This window comes from Pituophis catenifer, unplaced genomic scaffold (assembly GCF_029215685.1).
Source record: "Pituophis catenifer annectens isolate HBS135680 unplaced genomic scaffold, rPitCat1.0.hap2 SCAF_2, whole genome shotgun sequence".
NCBI lineage: Eukaryota > Metazoa > Chordata > Lepidosauria > Squamata > Colubridae > Pituophis > Pituophis catenifer.
In genome coordinates this window covers 50,371,414-50,392,846 of record NW_027256882.1, presented here as the reverse complement: position 1 = coordinate 50,392,846, position 21,433 = coordinate 50,371,414, and the positions used below count along the sequence as shown (strand labels likewise).

Sequence of the window (21,433 nt, the reverse complement as noted above, 5' to 3'; positions counted from 1 at the left end):
TCGTCTGTCATAACTCTAATCATTTTGCCACAAATGATTACTAGGGCTGTGCGCATTTCAAAAACAATTAGGAAGAACTGCTTAGGACCTCACACGAGTACAGCACCTTCAGCAATTCATTAAAAAAGCTTATCTTCTTCCAGCTTATCTCTACTCAAGCCTGAAACATGTTGTGGTTGCTACAAGAACTGCATTAATTTTAATGAGTCTACCCCTTAAAACCACTGGCATTTTTTACAGGCTTATTTGAAACCAGGGAGAGAAAAAGACATGAGTGCTGTAATGAATAACAGAGAGATAATGTGCCCACACAAAGTCCAAAGCATTTAGTCCAAATCGTTTTTTGAACAATACACACAGTATTCATCAGCAGCTTATGCAGAATGCATTACTACACCAGGCTGCTCAGAAATCTGCACACAAATTCAAGGGAATGATCCAGCTTTGTTTTCCATATCCCTCCAAAAAATGGTAGGAAACCTTAACCATGTCTGAATCTGGTAGGGCTACAGCCCAAATAGGGTCTAGGACAACTTGGTGCAGCTGGCTCAGCAAAGCCAGCTAACCACCGCAAGCATGTCACCAACAAGTCGCCTCTGCAAATTCACTGACGCCAAGACATCGCAAGGCAACTCAACATGGCTAATTCTCTGCAGGGACAAGTTGCCACAGGCAGCCGGAGGGAGAGCTGGGCTGACAGCAGGGGACCAACCAGGAGGGCAGAGTGCAGAGCAGCAGCAATGGCTTTTCATTTTCACACACTCCACTGCTGCCACCAGCACCATGTCGAACTCCAGGCTGTTCGGAGTTTGCCAATTCAGTGGTGGCAGTGTTTGGCCATTTAGGGGAGGATGGCGGGGAGGCAGCAGGGCCTGTCCTATTTTCACACACACCATTGTCGCTACTGCTGCCACATCAAACTCTGGAGGGATGTATGAAAACGGGAAATGCCTGGCCTCCATTGCCTCCCCGCCCAACACTGCCAGACGGCCAGAATACTTCTGCCACCAGCAAACAGCCTGAACTCTAGATGGCCTGGAGCTTAGCATAGTGGTAACAGTGGCATGTGACTGTATGGAAATGTGAAGCTCGCTTGTTCGCCTGGCTCTCCCTCTGGCTATCCACAGAGTTGTCCCCACAGAGAATTAGCTACGTTGAGTTGTCCTGAGATGACTTGGTGGTGGTGAGTTGATAGGGGCAACTCGGCAGTGGTGAGCTGGCGGCAGAGAGCTGTCCGCGTCGAGTTGTCCCATTCCGGCCCAAATATCTGTCTAACATTTTTTCTGTCTATCACAGGGCTGGAGATACTTCTGCATAACACAACTAATGGACTGTACAGGATCAGTGAGACAAAACAGCATCCAATTTTAAGAACTTATCTAGAGACTATTCTATCAACGGTACGTCAGTTTGAGTGCTAAAGCATTTGGGAGTGAGCAGCTATAATACAAGACTAATGTATCATTCTTCATTATGTATCTCCTTGCCATGTTTTCAGAATACAGTAACAGAATAATAGCATTGACACATTTCACAGACTAAACATACCATAAACATAATTTTGCATACGTGACATTTGTTCACAGAATTTCATACGGCACTACACTATTCACACTTCTTGTTTTGCGGCTCTGGTATACAATCCATATGTCTCATCTAATTCCATTGGAAACTTCCAACATTCCTTAGGGTTATTATTTTATGCAATTTGACCATGTTTTTGTGTGCATATGAATATACAGAATTCATTTCATGAACTAAAAATGATTAGGAATTTTTCACTGCATAATATTTGCTTTAATTAGTCCATAATGATAAATATATCAGTTTCTGATTTAAAATCTACACTGGGACTGTGAATAGGAAAATTATTTTAATAATCAGACGTACCATATACAACTCCTTCAACAGGCTTCTCAAAAAAGAGGATAATTTGGAGGTAGAGTTGCCTCCAAGCTAGGTAGCAAAAAATAATAATAAATAAAAATAAATAATAAATAATTATAGGGACAATGCAGCAATCTTACTGCTCGTAAATGACATTAAGTCATCATCCTTAATGCATATAAGACTTCATATTATTAATAAATAACATCAAATAGCAAATCATTTTATTAGTAATAGTAATTTGTATACTACAGGTAGTCCTTGAGGTAAGACTGGTCACTTAGCAACTGTTCAAAGTTACAATGGACCCCCCAAAAGATGCTTATGAACTGGATTTGAAGTTCCAACAGCCAAGGCCTCCTAAAGTCATATGATTGTATTTTGGGCACTTGGCAACCAGCCTACATTGATGGCTATTTGTAGTGTCCTGCGGTCATGTAACAGGAATTCCCAATATATTTTTTCAGAAACCAGCTTTTACTTCCAGTTTCCAGCAAAAACTGTCTATTGCAGACAATGTGTTTGGTTAATGACTAGCCACCAAAAAAAGAAAGGTGTAAAATAGGCTCATGCAATGACTTGCTTAATGACTGGCATGACATATGACCATAATTTGGGGTTCAATTATGGCTGTAATTAACTATCTGTACTAAAACTCTCATGCCTGTAACCTTTAACTGGGTGAAACAGTGATTCATAGGAAAAACCATTTTCAATTGTTGTTGTTAGTTGCAAAGTCGTGTCCGACCCATCGCGACCCCATGGACAGCGTTCCTCTAGGCCTTCCTGTCCTCTACCATCCTCTGGAGTCCATTTAAGCTCACGCCTACTGCTTCAGTGACTCCATCCTTTTCAATTAAGGTACCTCAAATGGGCTAATTTATAAAATGGGTCCAAAATCTATGACTCCCATGGAAATTGAAGTTTAGCAAATTTTATAAAATATTTTATGACACAAAATTATCATAAAACATTTTATGATGTAATACAAGATATCATAAGACATTTCCTGTGATCAACTCCTGGTATTCATGCTATACAGTTTAATATGGGCTACTTTCATCTCTAAATATCTCCCTGAATTTTAAAGAACTTTTCAAGTGCATTAGTGCCATTGTGGAGGGACGGAGGGAGGGAGGAATACTGTATAGGAGAAGGAAGGAAGGAAGGAAAGAAGGAAGAGGAAGGAAGTCTAATGCTTACAGCTATTTTCCCACAAATTCAATGGGGAAGCTGACAAAAAGGCCACTTCCCCCCGACTGACTTTTTTACCTGCTTGTGGTCATTCCTATTCTCTATTTAGGTCAAGAAATGTCTTTAAATATATGACCCAACGAGTCACAGTTGTCTAGTAACTTATTAAAATTGTATGCTACCCCCCAACGATTTTGCACTCCTATTAGGTTCAGAGTGTGCAAGCTCTGGGTTAATATTTTTACTAGAACAACCAATAAGCCCTTCCTCATAAGCTGCAGTAATAATATAAGAACATATATATTCTCCAAACTATTCCCCAGATAAAACCTAACTGGCGTTAATAACATCTGGCAGCTTGTACTGAATATTAGAGTAACACTAAAGATTAGCACAAGAGCAAGCAACATAAATTTGCACATAATATACAATAATTTAAACATAATATACAATCTGACAATGATATTTAAGAATATTTAGATTAAATGAATATGGGGTTAAATTAAATGGGGCTTACATATGGAAGAAATCAGGTGAAATGAATAGGCCCCTTTCACTGGATTTTCTAGTATATCTCAAAGGATTTCTGGAATAACAGCATAAAAAATGCATTTCCCTACATTATAGCAGAAGATACATTTTCTTTTCCAATTTTTGTATCTCATGTGATAGCTGCTTTAATTTTGTGGATAGTTTCACAGTTCTACAGCATCATATTTAAGCAGTTTTAGTTCCCTAGAATATTTTCTAGTACCCCTGCCAAATTACAATTTGATTAACTCAAGGCTCTTCCAGAATAGTGTTTGCCTATGTATGTGTGCGTGTGTATGTTTGTGTGCAAGAGAGAGAGAGAGAGAGAGAGAGAGAGAGAGAGAGAGAGAGAGAGAGAGAGAGAGAGAGAGAGAGAGAGAGAGAGAGAGAGAGAGAGAGAAGAGGGAATGAATTGGATACTGTCTGCTCTTGCTAAAAGACTTTTTTCTCTGTAAAAGTGGGGTTAAGCTAGATACTGTATAGCAAAATCGCTGCAAAATTCTGTGTGCACTTCAAGTTGCACATTGATTCCTTAGGCTCCTTGCTCCAGGAAAATTTCCTGATTTATTTTCTCACTAAAATAAATGTTGCAAATATACTTTACTCACAAAAGGTCACAGTTCTCAAGAATTAACTTTTTGAAATTTTAAAATCTTAATCTATATATATAAAAGTGAAAACCACTCACGCATTAATCACAAAATCTCCAGAACTATAAAGCCTACAAACTTGAGATTTGCCACATATATTCCTCTAGGTGCTCACTAAGAAAGGATTTTTTGAAATGACCATCAGAGCATTAGTATTTCCTATATTATTATAACACTCTCTGATGCTAATTAGTTAGATGTTCTACTCCACCTCCCAACTTGAAAATAACTCTGGAGAGAATGGGATAGCATAGGACAGGCTTCTGTAGGGCAAGCCTCATGGAGAGAAGGGGCTAGAAAGCCTGAGGGAGAGAAGGGGATAGGATAGGAGACGTTTCTGTGGGGCAAGGCTGAAGGAGAGAAGGGGAGAGGCTTCTATGGGGCCAGCCTGAGGGAGAGAAGGGGATAAGAGAGGAGCTATGGGGCCAGCCTGAGGGAAAGAAGGGGAGAGGAGAGGAGAGGACAGGAGAGGCTTCTGTGGGGCCAGCCTGAGGGAGAGAAGGGGAGTGGAGAGGATCTATGAGGCCAGCCTGAGGGAGAGAAGGGGAGAGGAGAGGCTTCTGTGGGGCTAGCCTGAGGGAGAGAAAGGGAGAGGAGAGGCCGATCATAACTACTCATTAATTTTCAAACTCTAAGTGTCGATTTATCAAGCCCATCACATAGTTTTGTAGCAGAGCACAGGTATTCAGCTAGTATGGTATTAAATATTCCCAATACTCTTGTCCTCAGGGGCTAGTGTATAGCATACAGTACATAAGAACAGCATCAATTTTATTTAAAATTACTAAAACTGAGAAATAATTTGCACCCTAAGCATAAAGCTTTTACCTAAAGTTTCAGTTAAAAAGTGGATTGGATGCGGTTTCAATGTGATTAGAAACCAAAATATCGAGTCAAAGGCAACTATAGTTGTCAGAAAGGTGCATTAGGTGTTTGAATGTTGCTGTAGTAACATTTATTTATAATTACATTCTACGTAGTTCTCTGAAAGCAATACAAGCTGTCTGCATTTGGCTGAACTTCTGCTGGTCCATGGAAAAGCCGCAAAATCAGAAAAATCAGAGGAACAAAAATAATATTCTGTTGGTTCCTGCTGTATCTAAATAACTTATAAATCCTCCTCAGATGTTTTGATATGTACAAAACCATAGAACAGCTCCGTGACAAAGGCTGAATATTTCACCGATAACTGTAATACTACTGGCCCAAAACATACATACCCACACACACCCCTCCTACTATGTCAATTCCATAATAAATTAGATGAATCAACAGTTGTCAAACAATTGAAATAACTTGAACGGCAGTTTCATGAACTCATTTTGAAGCTAAGGCTGGTTTTGCTCAAGTTAATTTTTTGCCTCGGAACATTTGTAGAAGGAGTGGCAAAACCTGGGATCGGAGTCAAAAGAGGAATCAGCCTAAAGTCTCTACGTTCAACCCCTCTTGAATTCTGTTAATCCTTATCTAGTGCCAAAATAGTGCTAACCCTTAGTTGATTAAGTGTCTCTGGAGATTCTCAATCATCCAAACCAAGCTTCTTGGATGAGAAGCAAAACATTTTCAAGGAAAAAACCAAGGAAGTCCAGTTGTCTTTTGAAAATCACATTTGGGACCTTAGTTGACTAGATTCCTGTGCATAGGCATGAGCAAAAAGATCAGTTTAATTGGAATTTAATGGTATGGCCCTGCTCTTCTGGGCCTGACAATTATACAACTACAATGGAAAAAGCTTAATTACAGAATAATCTTGAAATAGGATTCTAGTTTATTTTGGAAATGAGCACACTACTCAGTAACCAAACTTAGGCAGTGTGGTATGGAGGAAGCAGGACTCAGATAAATAAAAATCATAAAAATGAAAGACATCTGCTTGATCATGAAACAGACATGAGAGCCATACTTTTCTTTCTGGTATCTGTACATAATATATTCAGTCTGAAAATAAATCAGATTTTTAGCTATCAGGTATAATTCCACCACCACCACCATTTCTGTTGTGCTGTCTTATTGTGGCAGGTGTGTTTGTTCTTAGGAGGGAAGAATGAAGGACAGCAGAAGTACATGCCAAGAATACATAATCCCAGCAAGGTTACCCATGGCATGACAGTCATTCTAGCTGCCAGCTGGCACCCATATTGGGAAACACAGAAATCTGAGGGAGACAGATGTTCACTTTATCATTTCATGTGGTTTTAAAACAGGAAGAAGAAACATTAATAACCTGGATATGCTGATGACAAAACTCATAATTGCTTCATATCAGGAGTTCCTATTGGGGTATCTATTGTTAGGGTAATAGGGGAAGTTACAACAGGAGGAGAGAGTAATGGGACAAAGAAAAAGCTTGAAAAAGGTACAAGAGAAGGACTTAAAGGGAGGTCCTGGTGTTAATGGAAAGCAGGAAAATAGGGAGAAAGGTGTACTTCAGAAATCAATAGTAGGGAGAATTAGATGAAGATATAGTTATATTAAGAAACATTTTACCCACTGAAAGTCTGTAGAGATTCTCAGTCATCCAGGTCATGGTTGTCTCAAAGGTGTTTTTTCAGGAGGCAACTGGACTTTCTAGTTTCTTCTTTGAAAACATTTCGTTTCTCATCCAAGAAACTTCTTCAGCTCTGAACTAACAGGCAATCCATTCCCACTATTCTGTCAGAGCTGAAGAAGCTTCTTGGATGAGAAGCGAAATGTCTTCAAAGAAGAAATAAGAAAGTCCAGTTGCCTCCTGAAAAAGCACCTTTGGGATTTTACCCACTGCCAATCTTTTAAGATACCAGTATTTATGCTTTCTGTTATAATGAAATCTTGTTTTAATGGCTCAGTAAAAAAGAAGTTGGGTTCAGGTTTCCCAATTCTCTATTAAATTGAGGAATACCTCATCTGTGATGACTTCATTACAAAATGGCATTTACACAATTGTTTAATAATGCCATTGCATCTATTATTTAAAGTAAATACAGTGGAATTCTGTGCATTGCATTCAAAAACTGAAATTTCGCTGTACTATAAATTTGTTCTGAGACTACTTTCTAAAAGCAATATTTATGGTACAGTGACTTTATCGAACCATAAATCTAATCTAATGGACTACACACACTTTATTCTTTTTTGTAAAAATTAATTATATTATCTTTTATATGATCTACAAATTTCCAATATTTGGCATTACATTTACAAAGAGGTTTTTCACTTTCTTTGAGAAATATTTTTTTTATATAGGATCATTCAAAATTGTACAGTTTATTTTTTTTAACACAGGTAATGTTTGATTTACAATGGAAATGGACCCAGACATTTTGGTTGTAAGTTAATCAATGCATCATGTTACTGGGTACAATTTTACAACTATTTTTATAATGATCATGTAAATGAATCAGCATGTCCAATAGGGTTTGTTTTGCATTTTTATGCTGGAAAATGGCAAATAATCCTGAAAATTGCAGTCATGTCACCATGGGATGCTGCAATGAACTGTAAATGCATGCCAGCTGCTAGGTGTCCAAAATGTGATCACTTGACCACAGTATGTGTCACAACTTTGAGGATGGGTCATCACTAGTATTTTTGAAGTCCATAATAATTTTGAACGGTCGTTAAGAGACCAGTTGCAAACTATGGATGACTTATATCAGATATTATTGGAAGAAATGAAACCAGTAGATAAATTCATGTGAATTATAATGTTCCTCTTAATAATCTACCTTTAAAGAAAACCTAACATATAGAACTGGTAAATTCAAAAATGAATGTAAAATTCTAAGACATTCAGGGGGAGAAACTTCTACCCACTGGAACAGCTTCTGGAGATCTGTATGGCACCCTCCCTTTCTAATACTTAAGAAAGCTGTGAAAATGTAACATTTTAAAATTTTAGATTAATAGAATTAGGTAACACAATTTATGTAACTTACGATATGGCTTTCTTTTGTTCTTTTTACTTTTTATTACATGATACACAGGAAAGATTGCCAGATATTTGTCCAGTGTGTGATAGTATAAATATAAAGTAAATATATAAACTCAGTTTGAGAAGTGCAGATTTCTCTTCTATCTTGCTTTTTTTCCAGTTAGCAGCTTTAAGAAGGCATTTAAATCTGAGTATTATTTGAACTAAATTTCAGCTGTCAGTAAATGGGATTATTTCTTGTTTAGGAAGATTGAAATGAAAGAAATGGCTAACGATGTGTGCATGTGCACTAGGTGGTCCCATGCTCTGCATGTCTGTTCTAGAGAACAAAATATAGTGAAATAACAGCAATTGTGTTCTTTCCATGTCAACCATCTGACAACATCCAAGATTATGACAAAGGGCAGAGAAGAGAGCAAGCTCAAAGTGCATCACTGAAGAGAAGGCTGGTTCCCTCAACTTTGCTGTTCTAAGATCACTGTGCATGAATAATGCTAGTAGCAACCTACTTTAAGCTATCATGCTGAGAAGGGGAAACTGTGAAGTCTAAATACTTCCAGCTTTTCTAGGGTGTAGTTACACAAATCACATACCAGTACATTGTTCTTCATGCTACTTCACATGCACACACTGCAAATGAACTGACAGTCAAAGGATCCCACTGTGAAAACCTAGGCGACAGTGATGACATTGCCCGTAACTGGAAAAAGAGTTAGTACTGCTAATTGATGCAAATAGGTAGCAACCAGTCAAATATGTATCAAATATGTCTTTGCTACATATCAGAGATATTATAGAGTAGCTTACTGCAGCATATTGCAACCTCTATCATGACCAGGGTGGATAAAAATCAATGATTTTTTAAAAAAAAATTTAAAAAAAATCAGATTTTTAAAATTTAAATCGGATTTTTTTTTATTTTTATTGAATTTATTTTAATAAAAAACTTTTGGGGTAAAAATCTATCGTAAGATAGTTTTCTATTTAAGATACATAAATAATTTAGTTTATACAGCATGAAATTGAGCTTAGTTATGTAACATGAGGCTGTATATTCTGCAACACTGGGACTATCGGTGAGTCAACAGTGGGTCAAAGGAGTAGCAGAGATGACAGTTGCTCTTTAAAAATTATGATTTAAATCGAGTTGATTTAAATCAAGCCTTTTTACTAGTGATTTAAATCATGATTTAAATTGTCCCCCTGATCAAATCCACCCTGATCATGACACTATTAACAAATTAATTTAGATGTCTTTTATGAGTTTAAATGGACTCCAGAGGATGGTAGAGGACAGGAAGGCCTGGAGGAACATTGTCCATGGGGTCGCGATGGGTTGGACACGACTTCGCAACTAACAACAAAAAATATGTCTTTTAACTGTTCCACAAAATATGTACGCTGCATCTTTTCTTTGAAATATAGTACTGTTGATGAGATCTTAAATAATAGGTGATGAAGTTCTGGATGCTGTAGACACAATAAACAATACAGAAATGCGTTCTATGCATGGCTATGCAATCCATTTTAGGGTTATCACGTAAATCCACTTTTGTTGAATGGTTAGGGTGGCTGTATTGCTTGAAATACTTTTCCTGTTGTTTGAGCCACTTCATTCCATGGAATGATATGATTCCCCTCCCCCCGACTATCTTTGTAATTGTCATAGATAAAACTCGTGTTTTAAAATACAGGAAAAAAGGGTAAATAGTACAGGAAAATAAGGTATATAGTTTTAAGGTAGAGAAAAAAATAAGGTAAATGGACCATGATAGTTATTTTAGAAATAGATAATAAAAAGCCATGGAAATTTGAGGAAACACATCATATCTGAGGAAGAGAAATTACATGTCAATATATTTCAAAGGCTAATCGAAATTTTGGGAATAGAAGCAGTAGCAAGATGCTTCAACTATGTAGCCCAAGATGGTTATATTGACTTGCAGCAGCTCAGTAAAAATATGTACTCATAATCCAATTATAGTCTAACTAAAGTATTGACATATTGACATTTTCTTAGTTTTAATCCCAACATACCAAATGTGCTGATGACAGACCTTAAAGATCAAATGTGATTGAGGAGGAACTTTATGAAAGAAGGATATATATATATATATATATATATTTCCTCCCATGTTTCCTCACTTGGTGTTTATAATTGCTGCAAACAGCACAGGGTAATCTAGGATTGTGTTCACATTGCCAACTGTAGAATTAGCAATGAAAACAAAATGTACAGCCTCAGTAAAGAAGCTTATGAGGTAGGAAGCAGCTAATTGCTCAATGAATGATCCTCACATCCTGGCTCCTCCTCTTTCCATCCTGTGCATAAAAAAAAAAAGATTTTAGAATAACAGAGTTGGAAGGGACCTTGGAGGTCTTCTAGTCCAACCCCGTTTAGGCAGGAATCCCTATACCATTTCAGACAAATGGTTGTCCAGTCTCATCTTAAAAACTTCCAGTTTTGGAGCATTCCAAACTTCTGGAGGCAAGTTTTTCCACTGATTGTTGTAATTGTTCTGTCAGGAAATTTCTCCATAGTTTCCTTCCATTGCTTCTTGTCCTGCCCTCAGGTGCTTTGGAGAATAGCTCAACTCCCTCTTCTTTGTGGCAACTCCATAGATATCAGAACACTGCTATCATGTCTCCCCTAGTCCTTCTTTTCATTAAACTGGACATACCCAGTTCCTGCAACCGTTCTTCATATGTTTTAGCCTCCAGTCCCTTAAACCCAACTATTCCATTAAAATACTGTAATAATTTCTGGAAGCAGCTTTGTTTTGTTTACTGTATATATAGCCTTCTGAATAATTTATAGAAAAGAAATATGTGAAATAAATGGGATTTATTAATAAGAATAATTCAACAGACCATACAGTAGGATAACCCCCCATCCCACCCCATTCAAGACTGCATGCAGTTACAAACAACCACCTATATATATTGCTGTTATTGTAAATTCTTTGGGAGTTTTTTTTTAAATAAACAATATAGAACTTTTAACAAACAAACCAATAAGCATGCAATGATACTGTACAAAGTGGCCAGGGCTAAAATTGTTAGGTGTTCACAAATTTTATAAAGGAGTTGGAAGATTGCTCATTTTAAAACTGTGCCTATTTCAGAGCTTATACAATAGTTTTCATTTTGTTCTGTCAAAATTATGGAGACTGTAGAAACTATGCTGCTGATTTTTAGCAATTTTCTGACATTCAACTGTGCAACCAAAGAGAATTCTAAGAGGTACAAAAAGTTATTTGTTCCTTCTGCAAATTTCCTTTAATAATTAATATAATTTGGGAGCGTACCAGTGATAATAATTAATACAACTACCATCATTAATTTTCCAGTTAAACTATGGATTGTGTGGGTTAGAGGTGAATTGTATACTGAAGTTTTTGTATTTATTGTGATTTTTATGTAAGTGTTCCTGACTCCTGAAAATTATTTTAAAGGTTCACCCACCCAGGCTAAAAAGGTTGAAAAAGGCTGCACCAGAATGATCAATTTCAACAGACTCATTTCCTAAAACAAGCCTCCTTTCAGCAACTGTGCCATGTAATTCTTAAAAGGACAGTATAAATTCTATTATCAGAGACTGCATTAGATCAGTTGCTATAACCTTTAAGACAGGGGTGGGGAACGATGGCCCCTTTATGACTTGTGGATTTTAACTCCCAGAATTCCATGCTGGCTCAGGAATTCTGGGAGTTAAAGTCCACAAGTCATAAAGGGCCATTGTTCCCTACCCCTGCTTTAAGAGATAATATCTAAAGTTATCTTATAGTAAAACTTCAGGCAAGCAACAGTTTAACAACTCTTATTGAAACTCAATCTTTAGAAACTCAGAGATGTTTCCCCCTTGCCCTCCATCCCATCGGAAATCACTCATTATCCTATATATATTAGTAACTCTGGGCTTGAGGCCAATTCGTTATGTCAATCCTCTCATGACATACAGTACAACGTACTCCTAAACCAGTAGTACAATGAAATGAAAATTTCAAACAAGTCGACAGTATATTTTCTCCCATCAATTCCCATCAAACCAATATAATTTTACATATTTCTATCTTTTTTCATTAGAGACCTACTTCAACTCCTTCATGCTATATTTCTTCCACTTCTACAATATTTGATGGTAAGTAGTACCTTTAGCTTAAGCATACTCATAGTGCTTTCAATATTAAACGTTCTCTTCCACTGTTTTCAAAAGAATATTATGAGCACGGCAGGAAGGAGAATGTTATTTAATTATTCATATAGTACTAAGTATTTCCCAAATGATTTTTATGATTATTAAGAAACACTTCAAAAGCAAATGAGGTTTTCACTTAAAAAAGGAATTATGTTTAACCTTTTACATTAGTCTTTATATGACGTAGTTCAGTTCAGAAACTTTGATAGCCTTTTTGAGACAGTGCTACCCAGATTTATTTGGTAGAATATGTTAAACAGACTTCAATATTAATTAGAAAAGGGATAAATTCTGATTTAGAGAAAGGCTTATTTCTTTATTTAAACAATTTATAAGGCTTCCCATCTACCAAAAGTGGGAAGTATATAAGGATTAAAATCATCACCGTTAACAGTTAACAAAAACCAAACCCTAGACAAAACAAAAACAATCTAACTCATAAAGAATACATAATCACATTAAACAGCAAAGCTCTCCTAACTACCCAGCCCAAATGTTTGAGGGAACAAGTTGTTTCATGCCTTACAGAAAGCTAAGAGGTTCAGGGTCAACCTGGGAGGATGTTACTCCATCAGGGAGGTGTTGCCACAGATAAGGCATAAATCGAGGATCCAACAGGGTAATATTGCTTAATAGAATGAACCCCGAGTATATACCTTACTTGCTAAATCTGATGGGGCGAACAGAGACAATGGGAGATAAGCGGTCTCATAAACAGCCTAGGTCCCAAGCCATGTAAAGCTTTAAAGGTGACAACCAGTACTTTGAATTGTACTTAGAAGCCCATTGGGAGCCAGTGCACCTCACAGAGGAGTGGTATTATATGGATTACCGTGAAACACCGAAAACAGGGTTGAGCTAAGCTTCTTCTGTCCCATCTAACCTCCCCACCTCCCTTCGCCAGCCTCCAGGAATTGAGAAAGAATCTCAATGGCATCAACTGTTTGGTCCAGGCAGAGATGTATAACTGAGTATCATCAGCATACATCATGCCGACAGATAATCTCACCCAGCAGCTTAATGTGGATATTAAATAAGAGCAGGGAGAATAGAGCCCTGTGACATCCTACAAAGGGGCCTCAAGTTCAATCTCCCCTCCCTTGTCAACCCTGACTTGAACCAGACCCAGAGAAAGGAGGAGAACCAACTCAATAGCATGTCTCCCACTCCTAATCCCCTAAATTGGCCCAGAAAGAGGTAGAAAATAAATGGTATTGAAGGCCACGGAGAGATCAAGGAGGATTATATTGTGAAGTTGGGCTACAGCCCAACTTCACAGTACTTATTCTGATCTTGTGCTAAGGTATGGATAGATGAGCATCAAACCTTTTCTTTAATGGAGACAATAGGTGTCTCAATCTGATACTGAAGAAAGTATATATATTTCCCTTTAATGAGGTTTGAAGTGTTAGATTCTACATTAGATTTCTTCATGATTTAAATATTCTATAAATTACTGTGTTATATAAACTACTGCTGAGTTGAGAGGAACAAATATTGGGAAGAAACAATTCATGAGATGAGATGTATAGGTACTGAGGAAGGTCTTCAGCATTAATAGGTGGTGATGGATAGGATCATCTTCAACAAAGAAGAGCAAAATGTAGAAGAAAAAGATGAGGTCCTGATCATTTCACTTGGGACAAAATTTTGATTGATTGATTGATTGATTGATTTATTTATTTATTATTTATTTATTTATTTAAAATTTGATTTATATGCCACCCTTCTCCAGAGACTCAGGGTGGCTTATAATGCGTTAAGCAATAGCCTTCATACTTTTGTATATTTATACAAAGTCAGTTTATTGCCCCCATAATCTGGGTCCTCATTTTACCTACCTTAGAAAGGATGGAAGGCTGAGTCAACCTTGAGCCTGGTGAGATTTGAACTTGCAGTAATGGCAGGCAACAGATGTAAGTGGATGTTAATAACAGTGCTTTAGTCTGCTGAGCCACCAGAACTCCCTTCTACTTTGTATTTGAAGAATACAAGTTTTTCTAAAACTGCAGGTACATTTAAGTTAGTTTCACAGTTGCAGTGTCAATCTACATAATATCACAATGTATTAGTGTCCATTAAAAGTCTTACTGACAACATAATAGTCAAGGAGAAAAGTCAGTTTTATTTGATACATGTAGATTGCAATTAGTATAAAAATAGTTTCTAAAAAACTTATTGTGGTTTAAATTGTAACTGAAACACCAGATTCCCCATCTGCTGTGACTTAATTGCCAAAATAAAATTGTTTGTTCCTCCTTTTCTTCACAGCAAGTAATCTCAGCCTATCTGTCTAGTGCCAGACAGGCACAAGTTGTGGCTGACTACCAACAAAAGGCCTGAGTTAATTACTGTGTATAGTTTAACAAATTACCATTAAAACTTGAGTCGGTTCCATATAAATGCTTATCCGGTCTTCAAACATTAGTTCACCAACTCCAGATTCCAGCAATGGGATTTAATCTCTAGTTCTAGCAATGGTTGATTTAATTTCTTCTTGGCAGAGCTGTATGAAATTGTATCACCGCTACACAGAGTACTCTGGCATTTCCCCAGGAGCATTTTGCACTTCGGCTTCAGCGCAGGAAGTGTTTCAGTAAGTCACTTTAACCAATTACTTTGTAACTGAAATAGTACATTGTTTAATGAAATTTTGCCAATTGGGTAGCCCTTCCAATAAAATAAGTAAACAAGGCCTGGGACTCTGTGTCCATTATAATATTACGCAAAGTGAGAAATTCTTAGGTTATACTGTAAGGCCAGTTCAAATTTCACTTGCTGTCAAGTTATAGAAAAAAGGATGTGAGCCATGTTTTCAATATAACCCAAAAAACATATATTACAAAGAGTTGCTTTTGTAATAGGTTGTTATAAAAACAATACTTCCTTTAAAGTACTCTGCATGCTCTTTCTCCTTGTGTCCATAAACTAGCATTTAGCAGTGGCTGATAAAATGCTGTAGTTATTTGTGTTAGTTTTACTGTATACTCCGTAATCTTGCTTTTAACACTGGTTTGTATGAATCAAATTTTACATGAATACCTATGTTAAGAGTCTCTCAGTGGCTTCCTCTAGAACAGAGATGGGGAACTATAGTCCCTTTATGATTTGTGGACTTCAACTCCCAGAATTCCTGATCCAGCCATGCTGGCTCAGGAATTCTGGGAGCTGAAGTCCACAGGTCATAAAAAGCCCATAGTTCTCCACTCCAGATCTAGAAATTGAAATATTGTCATAGATGCTCGTAAAGAATGATCTCCAAAGTGGACATGGCTAGTCACCAGTAAATCATAATTTTTGCAAAAGAAGTGCAATAAAATTTATTCTGTTACAGGGGTTGTAACAGAACCTTGTATTCTCCTGTTGTATTCTTACAACAGGAGAACCACGTGTGTGTAAATACTTGACCAAAGAAAATGAATGAGATAAATAGCCAAAAAGGCATATACACTTATTAAATCCCATTATATGCTAAATTAATATCATGGAGCATTAGATTGACATGGTATAAAAAGTAGGAAGAAAAGTGAGAAACAATGGAGAGGAGGAAATAGAGGAGGATCAAATGAGGGAATTGGAATTCTAATAAAAAAAATAAAGGAATTTGTAAGTAGAAGTCAATTTCTTCCCGTATTCCCATTTTTCCAATGAGAACTTTTCACAATCTGATTACAAAATCTAAGCATCAGTAAAGAGCTCTGACACATCTTTTGAGAATTTTGTTTAGAACTTTTATATACTATATTTTAAGGAAAACTCAATTGTTGTTTTCTTTCTGTATTTTTCAGAAACATTTCTGTGTTAATGCAGACTACAGCTTAAGAATTTCTCCAGCCCAAATGCTAACTGAGTCTGATTCTCCTCAGCTTTTTCAGATCAACCAGAACAGGTAAGTGCTGCCACCTAGCTGAGCCTCACTAGGTCATTTTTAAACAGCAGAATATAAACCACAAATCAAAAGATAAAGTTGAAAGGACAACTGAATACTCCTCTTAACCAGATATGATTACTTTTGATAACTGAGTGCATATTAAATCCTATGTATAACATTTTCTTGCAGACAAGGATATTCTCTCTAGAATCCCCATAAAACAAAGTTTGAACATATAGTGGAAAAGGCATTCAAATGTACATTTTTAATGAAGTATTATTTGCACAACTGGTTTAAATTACCAAAACCAGCCTCCATCCTGATAGCATATAATACTAGTTATAAGGCCAAAATCCAAGCCTGATTTATAATAAAAATGTAAATAATAACATTCTTAGTTTTAATGTGCAAAGGCTAAATAATACAGTACTATAATTATTGTGCTAACATTTCTCTAAACATTAAAAATGTCCAGTTATTTCTTATAATTTAATACATACATGAATTATTCATAGTTTTATATATTTACATAATGCAAATGCACCATCAGCTTTTAAGATAATAAACAAAGATAATTAAAAGCTGCGAAGCTTAATCTTCAAACCCTGACAATTAAAAAACGGTTTGGTACTTACCATAATGTGATTGAAATGCCTGTGGTTTTACGACCTGATTACAGTGGTTACACATCACCAAATAGAAATCATCATGAGCTGGGCAAAGACCAAATATTGGCATATCTAAAATAAAAAGGACAAAAAAAAATATATCTCACTACTAATCAGAATCAGCATACAATTTATGTAAAAGTAATATTTGATGTTACCATAATAGAAACCCTGATATCGTATTTCAAAAACAGCAGGGAGCAAAAGCCCAAAGTGAGAAAATGAGCATGCAGTTATTCAACTATTTATATAAGCATTTCAAAAGTCACCTTGCTCCTCAGAAAAGCTCTGTGATTTCCAATTTAAAACACAATAATTTAACAAGATAAGATACTGTATACAGGAGAGTTAAGAATAGGGAAAAATATTTAAAAACCAAGACTGGAAATAAAATGTTGAAAATATTTTGAAAATTATTTAGCCGAACCACACAGGCAAAACACGTTAACCAATTTCCTAGAACTAAACATGAATATGCCAAATTAACATATTTATACTACATAATTTCCCCCCCTCAACTGGAGCTAGAAAGTTTCTATCCCAGGTCTCTTTTACTCCCTTTTTCTGAATGGTGAGAAAAATAGAAGGACCTCCAAGGAAGATCATCATATAAGACTTTCTCATATTTTACCAAATGTATTATGTTTTCTTCTTCACCATAAATAAGGTATTTGTTATTAGTTTGCTATAATTCACAAATAACTGAACAAGGAACAAATTTATACTATATTAAACAAAACACGCCTGGGCAGAATCATTAATAATTAGTACAAAAATAACATACTGAAGCTATACTGAAAGTTGGCCGGTTTGTTTGTCATCCAGCTTGCACAAATGTAGGAAGTTAATTAGAATATTTATTAAAATAATATGCCAGCCATTTCGCTATCCATTTTTGAATCTATAAAACACCTGTATGTAACAATGGATATTCTGGGCTTTGCTTCCTAGCACAAGCAGAAGAATTAGCTTTTAGTTTGACTGATCAGCATATTATAACTAAACCATCTAATGTCCCAGAAGTGTAATTCTTATTAGAGAAAGTGAGAGAAAATGAACAGAAAAATAAATGTAAAAAAGCAAACAAACCTCCACACTTCACTAACTTCCTATTTAGCATTTTTATTATTAATAAACATTAAATACCATTTAGTGTTTTAAATTAGATTTTCTTTAAAAATGTTATAAACTACTTGTCACATGGCTAAGATAATATGCTATGTAAAATCTTCGGGATAGAGATTCCAAGCTACATTTTACAAAAGAGTTTTTAATCTTTGTTCATGAACAACCCTTTGAGAGTTTAGCAAACCTCATGGACCCCCTTCTCAGAAAAATGTAATTATATTTATAAAATATATACTATATATTTAATATGTGATATTACAAAGGAAACCAATTATGTCCAAATTCTAAATATTGTTATCACAATATTTAGAAATTACAAATATGAATATAATAATAAATATGTTTCTTTATTAATTCAATAATTCATTAACAAGATATGGTTCATTTAGATGTCTGTGAATGCAACCATCTGCTGACAGTCCCCCCTCCCCAAGGTTATAGACCCCAGGTTAAGATCCCCTGCCTTCAAAGCTTACAACTAAGACAAATTAAAAATTGCTAACAAGTCGTCGTAGCTTCTGTCTCAGTATTTAGATGAGGGCCTGCCTTGGAAGCCACAATTGGAGCCTTAGACTGGGAAGTCCATTAAAAAAAAATCTTGGAAGAATGCGATGGCAGGCTATTTTTGTAACTCTGCCAAGACAAATACCTAGATGCAGTCAACAGCAGACTAGTTCAACCTGAGATTATCTTTATATATGTTGTGGTTCAGCAAACAGTCAAATATTTGGAACATTGTTGCATATTACTTTATAGAAATACCAAGCAGTTGTACAGGAATATAATCCCAATTTTCAGACTTTAAAACCGAAGTATTTTTTGAGGTTTTTCAAAACTTCTGTATCTTAAATCTCACACATAGAATAAAATGGACTTTTCTCTCCTAGACCCTATAGCCGTGATGGCGAACCTATGGCACGTGTGCCACAGGTGGCACGCGGAGCCATATTGGTGGGCACATGAGCTGAGGTCTGGCGTGCATGCGTGTCCCGGCCAGCTGACTTTCAGGTTTTCTGGGCCCACCGGAAGTCAGGAAAACAGTTTCCGGCCTCTGGAGGGCCTCTGGGGGGGGGTGAGGAAGGCTCGTTTTTCACTCTCCCCAGGCTCCAGAGCCTTTCTAGGAGCCTGAGGGCGAAAACGGCCTTCCCCAACCCCCTGTAGGGCCTCTGCAGGCCAGAAACAGCCCGTTTCCCGACTTCAGGTGGGACTGGAAGGCCCGTTTTTCGCTCTCCCCAGGCTCCAGAGCCTTTCTAGGATCCTGGGGAGGGCGAAAATGGCATTCTCCACCCCTCCGGAAGCCCTCCAGAGGCCAGAAATGGCCCGTTTCCCGCCTTCCAGTTCCACTGGAAGTCTGGTGGCCCACCATGCCATTGCATGCCAAAAGCGGGGGGAGCGCAGGGGGGGCACGCATATGCGCGTGGGGCAGGGCACATAGAATTATGGGTGTAGGCACATGCATGCATGACCCCCCCTGCAGTCCCCCCACTTTTGGCACTCGATGGCAAAATGGTTAGCCATCACTGCCCTATAGTGTAATTCATTATACTTTCTTCAAATATTCTAAAATAATATAGTTTTATATTTTTGCCTAAAGTTTGATGTTAGCACGTTTTGGAACTATATATATAGTTTCAGATATAATTAATTAGAAAGAGGGATCAGTATATACTAATTTTTATATATATGTGTGTGTGTAATTAAGTCCTATTATTATTATTTACTTTATTCACTAAACATGAAACTCAGTCAACTGAATATTCAAAAATGCATCACAAATACCATTGACTGGTTCTAATGGTTGATACGGGTTGCTGCCAGCATCCTAGGTGTCAACCAAGTACCTTTTTAAGATGTACAATGTTCCAAGTAGCACAGTTTTTTGCAGTTCTGCTGGTGTTATTGCAGGAAGCGGCAATTTGTTGATGTATCTTATAAAATTCTTGGACATGGTACCAAGTGCCCCGATGACAATGGGTATCACTGATACATGCTTCATCCATAATCGCATAGTTTCGATGGCCTGGTCACAAAATTTCGTGATTTTTTCCAGTTCTTTTTCTTCAACTCTGGCATTTCCTGGTACTGCGATGTCAATAAACTGTATGCTTTGGTTTTCGACAACTGTGATATCTGACATGTTGTGTTCCAAATGATGATCCGTCTGTATTCGAAAGTCCCACAAGATCTTCACTTTCTCATTTTCTATAATGGTATGTTCCCATGACTTTTTGGATACAGGTAAATCGTATTTTTTACATAATGACCAGTGGATTAATTTAGCAACTCGGTCGTGTCTAGCTTTGTAATCAGTTTGTGCAATTTTGCTGCATTCACATATTAAATGTGAAACAGTTTTGTCTTTGTTGTTGCAAAGTTGGCAGTTTGGATTGTCGGTGGATTTTTGTATCTTCGCTTTCTTGGCATTAGTTTGTAGTGCTTGTTCTTGAGCAGCGAGTATTAAACCTTCCATTTCTTTCTTGATGGTTCCCATCTTAAGCCATGTAAAGTTGTCATCACATTTGCTTTCAATGTTTTTCAAGTGCTGTCCATGCAAAGCTTTGGTTTTCCATCTATTTAATCTGTCATCCAACTGTTTTTCCTTATAGTCTGCCTTTGTTTCAGTTGTTTTTATAATATTCTCCCTTTTCACAGCCTGCAGCAATTTTTCTGTACTTTGGTTCACATAATCATTCAAACTTCGTTTTTCTTCTTCTACAGTTTGATGGATTTGCAATAGTCCTTTGTCCCCTATTTTTCTTGGCAGGTACAACCTGTCGATGTCACTTCGTGGATGTAAAGCGTGGTACATATTCAAAAGTTTGCATGTTTTCCAGTCCAAGTTTTCCAGTTCAGCCGAAGTCCAGTTGATGATTCCAGCTGAGTAGTGTATCACTGGAACTGCCCATGTATTAATGGCTTTAATTATGTTTCCAGCATTCAGCTTTGATTTTAATATTTTGCAGACCCTCCTGATGTATTCCTTTTGCGTTGACTCTTTGACTTTTCCATTCAAGATGTTATCTACTTACAATATGCCTAGTATTTGTAACCATCATCCTTTGCTAATGCTTTTACTATGTTTCCATTTCCCAGTTCTACTCCTCTATTTTTTTCCATTTTTCCTTGCTGCATGGATAATATAGCACATTTTTCAAATCCAAAGTTCATTTTGATGTCGTTGCTGAACAGTTGAACTGTGTTGAGTATTGATTTAAGTTCAGTGGGGCTTTTTGCATACATTTTTAAGTCATCTATGTATAGTAGATGGTTTATCTTGCCATGTTGGCTTGAGATTTGGTATCCCAGTTTTGTTTTTTGTAGGATTATTGTCAGTGGAATAATCATCTGATGTTGACTTCACCAATGTTCTCCCCATCTGCGGTTAGAATTATTTTC

General features: G+C 36.8%; 1 protein-coding gene across 1 annotated transcript in view; it reads right to left on the bottom strand.

Moving 5' to 3' along the window:
• Nucleotides 1–21,433, bottom strand: part of ATXN7 (ataxin 7) — a 74,415-nt gene that overhangs the window by 22,807 nt on the left and 30,175 nt on the right. The window contains 1 exon segment of the mRNA XM_070936841.1: nt 16,877–16,981. Within this exon segment, the coding sequence (XP_070792942.1) occupies nt 16,877–16,981 (105 nt within the window).